Raw genomic sequence first — 7,583 nt, 5'->3', positions numbered from 1 at the left:
TTAATCAATTAACCTATCCCCACAAGCTGCATGTCTTTGGACGGTGGGAGGAAGCTTGATATTGATATGGTATCACTGTGAAAAAGACTGGTTGGAAAGTGTTGATATAAAGTTCAAATAGTATTTGGAAATACGACTTTTGCTTTTAAGAGCATTATTAAGTCATTGAAAGAGTAGTTCAAAAATGAAGATTCACAGGGCTTTTACTTTGAAATCCAAAATAAGATGGCCTTGATAGTGACAGGGCACAATTAGGGTACAAGGCTGTGTCATATAGATCTAACATTAGTTTGTATTAAAAAAAAAAAAAAAAAAAAAAAAGCCTAAATTATATGTTATGTTCTTAACATATCTGTTAATTCACTCGAAGTTGGCTTTTATTTTGAAATCCGGTTTCCACATCCATTCCCGTAATACTTTGAATACACAGGGAACGTAAAACAAACTGGAGGCTGGCTTGACACCAGTTCTGCTTCAAGGTTGGACTTGTGCATTTAGAGACACTCCTCTACATACCTTGGTTGTAACTGATGGTTACTAGAATTATTGATGCCTTCTTATCAACTTGAAGCAGTCCGACCTCTCTCCTCTGAGACTTTCAGCGAGAGAACCCTGCTTCTCACTGAATTCTCTTTAATACCAGTCGCTTAAACCCTACGGATAGTTGTGTGATACAATCCCAATAAATCAGCAGTTTCTGAAGCAGACCAGCACCATGCCATGTTCAAATGAATTTAAATCACCTGTCCTCATTCTGTTGCTCAGTTTAAACTATCATGCTGACCTTGTTTACATGTCCAAATGCTTTCATGTGACTGGCTGACTGAGGTACACTTCTCGCTGAAGTGTACTAGTCTGTAAGTTCATTACCTGTGCATTCTACTCTTTCCCAAGCTTCTCACTCTTTAATATATTTAGACCAAGATTTCCTGAATATTTAGGGTAAGAAAAAAAAAATTAAACGTTGGAGAGCCATAATTAGTCATTTCTACCCCTTTATGACCATGAGTTCCTTACAATGAAATCTCGACACTCTTACATCCTGTGTCAGAAACAGTCAAAAATGATGCCAAGTACACAGTAGTAAAGCTCTACGAGACAAATAATTTCAAAGTCAGCTTTAATGCAGTTTTGTCCTATTTAAAATACAACTTTGTGACTTTAAGCTCCTGAAAGGGGATCACCAAAAAGTGATATTTATCAGTTAGCCACCTGCAAGATTGTGAACCCTAGAAACTCGAAAGTATCGAGCAGATGGACGAACACCAGGTACAAACACAACAGGTTGTGTGTGTCTTGGGGTGCTTTGAAGTGCAGCAGTGGGCTTTCTGGTGGGACGTTGCAATCCTAGAAACAGATAAAAAATAAATTAGATTTTGAAAAAGAAAGCATAATTTCCAGCAGGTGAATAAGTTACTGTACCTGCTGTGGGCTGCACTGTGCGGATGATTTTACCAACTCCAACTGTGTCAGACACAAATCTGTACATTGTAAAGAGTTGATGGAGACTAGATAGAGGATATGTACACTGCACGATCACCCTGGGAGACAAGGACAGCCTTCAATGTCATGGATCGATGCAGGTGGGGGAAAGAAAAAACGAACAGGAAAGTTTTGAGATTCATACCTCTCAGTGGCATCACTAGAAACCAAGTCCATATTCTGGTCATTCTTGTTGTAGAAGATCTCATTTTGATAAGTCACGTAATCCTTTCCAAGCTGAAGAAAAAGTACAAAGTGAGGGCAAAGCAGCACAGGGAGAGGATGCCACAAATCAGTAAACTCAGCTTTTACCTCAAATATGAATCCACAGCTGTTGACTGGAAAAGAAAAGAGGGCCCTGGTGCCATTCATATCTTTAGGCCCACAGGAGTTGTCCATGAGGCTCATTCTTAATGTTCTCCCTCCACCTGAGACTACCGGAGGCAGGTTTGCCACCACAGTCATCATCCCATCAGTCGAACACACTGCATAAACAGATGCATTTTAGCATGATGGGTAACTGAGACCATCTGCGATAATAAAGCTTGGATGCACTTACTGATGAATTCTTTGGGATTGAACAGGCAGGTCTTAACTGTGGACGTCTGGACTTCTGATGTTTCACGAACTCTCACAAGGATCTCAAAAGTTCCTGAGAATCCCTTCAAAGTGACGTCCTGCCAAACACATGCAGCACTTCTACATTTAAACACAATTCAAGCCTATTAAGAACAAACTGATCATGCCAACAGCATTTCCCTCATCTACCTGGTATTTATACCCATGAGTGGCAAGTGGCACATCAAGCCGCAGACTCTGGCTGTCATTACTGAAGATGTAGCCACGCCGGTCTGCCAGGTCTGAGGTTAGCACGTCTAACCCGATGGTTAACTCCCACAAGTAGTCAAAAGGCTGACGGTTCAGCTTGAAGCGTATCCCGGACTCGGAGCAGACCGCGTCAAAGGCTGGAGGTGCTGTCGGATACAAGCTTGTTAACCATTCTTAAAGCTTTTGCCAATATAGAGTAAATAATCAAATAACTTACAGACATCTGTGAACAGTGCCACAATGGATGCCAAGTGGTAATAAGAGTCGTTTCCAGGTAGCACAGCCAGCGTGTAGTTAATATCCAGCATAAACTTAAGAACTGCATCTTCTATAAAGAACTATGAAAGAAAACAAATTCACTAAGATGAGCAGGATTTAAGCCATCATGTTGTGAATATTAATAATATTTATTTCAAACATAGGCAACAAGTGTTTATATCAAAACAAAATCAAAGAGTCATCGTTTTCACAAGGGCGTGGTGGTGGCAGGGTTACCTTCTGTTTGACAACAGGGTCGTGGAACAGCACCTTCAGTGTGTAGCCATGGGTGCCGTTGGGGTGAAGAACTTCAGTGACTTTGTAGGTGCTCGTATTTGTAAATGGCAACGTAAAGTCTCGTTCATTCAACTGGATAGAAACTAACATGACATCTTCAGGAACATCGCCGAGATAGATGGTGAACATCTGTTCTTCAAGGACTGTTTGATTACGAGTGAAAACCGTGCAGGGCAACAGGGGAGTGACCAGAGTCCTGCGAAACTGGAGCATGGTATCGACATAGTCACGATCTACTGAGATCTGCTCCACGGAGAGGTCGAAGGCATAAAACTCATAGAGGCTCCCAATAACAAAGCTCTGAAAGACAAACATGCAGTTTGCATGACTTCAATCTTTACCATTAGATAAACTGCTAGTCTGACTGAAATATGTTCCACAGAGGATGTAATACAAGATAAATTAGTCACATGGCCACAAAGACCAACATCTCGAGTAAAAATAGGATAACAATCTCTGTTCTGGCTTGGATTGCAGTCACTCCGAAATGTTGCAATGAATCCGCTCATCAGCTCATCTGTGATTAATAAACTGAACATTATTCAGGAATATCGCCTGTTTGCAATCTGCTTTCTAAAGCGGGAGTCATCGCTGGCCTACTTCCCGTCTTTCAAAAGGCAAGATTACAGAATGCACACAGTTACAACAAATGGGGTTGTGCCGAGCTCTCCAGTTTTTCCCTAGTTTGGAGAATTATTCAAGTTATTAAATGCTTAAACGAGCCATCCCTGTGCATCAATTGAACATTTTAACAAGCAGCCTCAGAGCAATCCAAAAGCTACACTTAACATGCACTGCAAAATTTGTATGATCCTCAGATTAAATATCCATCCTCTGACCTTCCTGTGTCCTCCTTCAGCATTATAAGGGATGCCGATATGGACTGTGCCTTTGTGCTTCTCAACAATGTAACCCCTCTTCTCTGCAATTAGCTGCTCCATGGCATCCCCGTTCAGTCCAATCCTGATCTGTGTGCCACCGACACTCGGGTACAGCGCCTCTGGAGTCTTCCACATCATATAGCCCCCGTCATCAAAGTAACCTTCATCTGTTAAGAGGAACAACATTGCAAGTCCACCTGATCCTAAGCAGAAAGTCACTAAAATGACATAAAGGCAGATACTGACACATGGAGCAAGCAGCCAAGAGGTCGACCATAAGGACAACCCAGTTTTGTCTGGAGAACACAGTTGCATACACTGCCTCCACTGGAACATCCTCCACCTGCAGAGAAACGCATGTAAGCCTTGCTTTGCGTCAATGGTTCAAATGCAGATTCTGAATCTGTGGTTTACCTCAGTGCTCAGTGAGTCGGGTTGTCCATAGGGCGTTCGAAACAGAAGTCTTCCATCCCTTGAGTCAAACGTATAGCCCCGCTTCCGTGCTTGTGACACATTCATGGACGGCATCTGCTCCTCCGGTCTTTGAAAAGTCACCTGCCAGTCTGAAGAAGTGGTGCTGCGTACCTGGAGGAAATGTACAAGTCTTAAGACCGTTTACTTCCTGAGTGAGAGATTTACACGAGTGTAAGACTTACAGCTCTGACTGCATTCTTGTTGTGTCTGATTGGGACAATCGGACAGGTAACATCACTCCTCACAGACACCTGCACAGAATTCACCAAATTACAGGGTGTAAGATTTTCACCACTAGATTATGAGTTAGTGCAGACTGCAGTCAACCACATTCTGTTTTCTTACCCTCTTCCTATTCAAGTGTATAATCCTAGCTACGGTGGCTGCTATAGAACAGACATGTTTTAGTCAGCCAAGAGATCAAAAACATTACATGTAATCCATAAAGGCCACTGCCAGCTGGGATGCAGATCCACACATCCAGTTTGCCACTTTCTGTGGAATGCCATCAGTCCACTGCATACCTCAGCTATCAATGCCAAGTGAGAAGCAGCCACCTTTACTCACACAGACTGCAAAACTAAACTAGCCTGATACAAGTCAGTGAAGCACCTTATTTTAAAAGTTCTGACTTCAGTTCAGAAGGTGAGGAAGATTGTGACATTTTATTACGGTGTGGGTGGCATTGTCCTTCATGTGTATGTCTTTAGTGACTGCAACCCATTCTCAGAGGGGGAAAAATGCAAACCTGCTGCTGTGTATTTTTAATTGATTAATTATAAGAACATGTTTTTTGGGGGAAATGCAAATATAGATTCATGTATATTTATCAGTTCAGTATTCATTTTGTCCCCTATTTTTTTAAAAAAGCCTCAAAAAATTACTGACTACATTTAAAAAAAATAAAATCCAAATTTACCTCCATGTAGTTCATCTCACAGGTAACCTCTCTGTGAGACCATTGGAGAGATAAAGTGCAGGTCTTGTTCAGTGCATAGCTGGCCTTCTTTCCCTTATGTGTAGCGATCAAGTTAAAATTAAAGGAGAACATATCATCCTGAAATACACAGAAGAGAAAATTTATCAAAGCCTTCTCTCTTTACGCAGCAGCACATTTCTGCTTATTTGACTGCTTGCACATACTTTGTTGTCAGTGTGGCAGCTGAAATAAGAAGCTCTGAGCTCCACGTGGCCCAGGAGAGGGAGAGCACTCACGGTATAGCCACACTTTGCAGCATACTGTTCAGTGATGGCATACACTCCTGTTCGATCTTTACAAAAAGAAGATAACCTCAGTCATGCAGCTCCGTAGTGGCCAGAATTATCAGACGAAAGAAGCTTTTTATATAAATAAAAAAAAAAAAAAAAAAAAAAAAAATGCTCCAATGCAGAAGGGAAGCTTTTAAGGGGAACTTACCCACAGCCTCAAAGCGAAGTTCCTTTCCAGTGAAGGAGAGATCAACAGCTATCATAAAATAACGCTCACGACACTCCATATGAACTCCTGCATGAACAAAGCAAGTTTTAAGTACAGATTACCAGCATTTTTAAAATCACACTCCCTAATCACATGCATGTTACCATCCGTGATGAGATCACAAATTGCAGCTGAGCACACGGAGAGGAGAAAGGCCACACTGCAACACAAAGGGACATGTGACAGAAAACCTAACTGGAAATTAACTTCATAAATAAACTTGATGATTTCCCACTAAGGCAGCTTACCTAAACTTAAATGCCATACCCTCTGATGTTGGCAGGGTCTAAAGCCAGCCTGAGAGCTAGCAAACTACACTTCTAACCAACACAAGCTCAAGTGAATCACGTGTTTGGGATATCCAAACCACAGCAGCAGTAGTCTGTGTGAGCTCAGTTGCGTTTGACCCCTGAAATTAAAAGTTCACTTTTAGCATCAGCTGCAAGTGATTTAAAGATGAGTTGATTATTCAAAGGCTGCACCTGTGAGTGTAACTCTGAGAGCCTCTGATTGGCCAGTGACACTACCAGAATATAAGTACTGATAAGCTTCAGGCTTCTTCCCTAGCCTGACGCAGGGTTTCCAGTGCACTTTAGGTGCTACTGATAAAGTTGCAAAGGTTCTTGAGCTTAATGTTTGGCCCTTCTGTATGTGTGTGCAATTTCAAACTGTGATATTCCCATTGATAAATACTTTAAAGTGCACTGAAGCATAAATCTGCAGTCATTTGTGCATATGTCTGGATCTTATATTTCTTTTTTTGGATTTCATTTTCAAATCTTGTGGAAATCCTCAGTGGATCACAAGTTGAAGTTCAATCACAGGATTGGAGTAAGGTTCTTGCAGCACCCTCTGGTGGACAAGGGAGGAACTGCACCACATTTTTTCACACTGTAATGCAGGGGTCCCCAATCCCAGTACACGAGGGCCGGTGTCCCTGCAGGTTTTAGATGTGTCCTTGATCCATCACAGCTGATTTACATGGACAAATTACCTTCTCAACATGTCTTGAAGTTCTCCAGAGGACTGGTAATGAACTAATCATGTGATTTAGGTGTGTTGGCCCAGGGTGAGATCTAAAACCTGCAGGGACACCGGCCCTCGCGGACTGGGATTGGGGACCCCTGCTGTAATGTAATAAATATGCAATGAAGTGTTTCAGAAGTAGATCGTATGGTTGTTAGGTTCCACCCCTCGATAAAAAGTCTAGTCTACTAAATATGTGCAACAAAAATAAAACGGATGGTATACATGCAAAATTTGGATTGGAAAAAAAAAAAAGGCAAGTGAAGAATAAACATTTAGTGCATCATGGGAAGCCCTCGAGAGCCAATGCCTATTGCAACATAACTAAGGGGGAATCCTGAGCCACCCAATCCAACCCTAACTATACACCTTGGAACCTAATCTTAAAAGCAGAGAGGGTGTCTGTCTCCAGAATCCTCACAAGAGGGGCCTGACAGCTGAAGGCTCTGCCTCCCATTCTACTTTTAAATAGCAGGAACCATATGTAAACCAGCAGTCAGAGCAACGTGCTTTATTGGGGTGAAACGGTACGATGAGGTCTTTAAGATGGGCCTGACCTTTAGATTTTAAATTCAATTCTGTATTCAACAGGGTGGTACAGAAACCTCTTACCTGAATTTGGAAGCAGGAAATTATTTCATCCAAGTCTGTCTTAAAGACATGCCTGCAGTTTGTGTCTCATCTGGCTTCAATGCCCTTTAATAAAACTGGTCATAAATAACTACCTCAACTTGTCAACTGAGTGGATCATTAAAACCAGAGTTTGCATTTCCAGTACTGGTTTTGGTTGATATCCCTGCTGGCTTCAGTGCTCTTCATAAAGCTACTGTAGTTCATGGAATATCTATAGATGAGAAGCA

The 7,583-nt window shown here is 41.8% G+C and overlaps 1 protein-coding gene across 1 annotated transcript; it reads right to left on the bottom strand.

Annotated features, from left to right (window-relative positions):
- Positions 1-1,103: 1,103 nt before the first annotated feature.
- LOC309702865 (uncharacterized protein) lies at positions 1,104-6,129 on the bottom strand. The gene is made up of 17 exons (XM_082527487.1): positions 5,946-6,129; positions 5,802-5,857; positions 5,638-5,724; positions 5,364-5,491; positions 5,140-5,277; positions 4,403-4,471; positions 4,161-4,331; positions 3,993-4,089; positions 3,705-3,913; positions 2,806-3,165; positions 2,528-2,648; positions 2,251-2,456; positions 2,042-2,159; positions 1,795-1,967; positions 1,628-1,719; positions 1,423-1,541; positions 1,104-1,347 (listed from the first exon to the last, which is right to left on the bottom strand). Exons 1-17 carry the CDS (start codon positions 5,960-5,962, stop codon positions 1,205-1,207), a joined length of 2,304 nt encoding a protein of 767 aa, XP_082383613.1. The 5' UTR covers positions 5,963-6,129; the 3' UTR covers positions 1,104-1,204.
- Positions 6,130-7,583: the final 1,454 nt, after the last annotated feature.

Source organism: Aulonocara stuartgranti (genome assembly GCF_965226115.1).
Source record: "Aulonocara stuartgranti genome assembly, chromosome: 3".
Taxonomy (NCBI): Eukaryota; Metazoa; Chordata; class Actinopteri; order Cichliformes; family Cichlidae; genus Aulonocara; species Aulonocara stuartgranti.
This window is presented reverse-complemented; position numbering and strand designations above follow the sequence as displayed.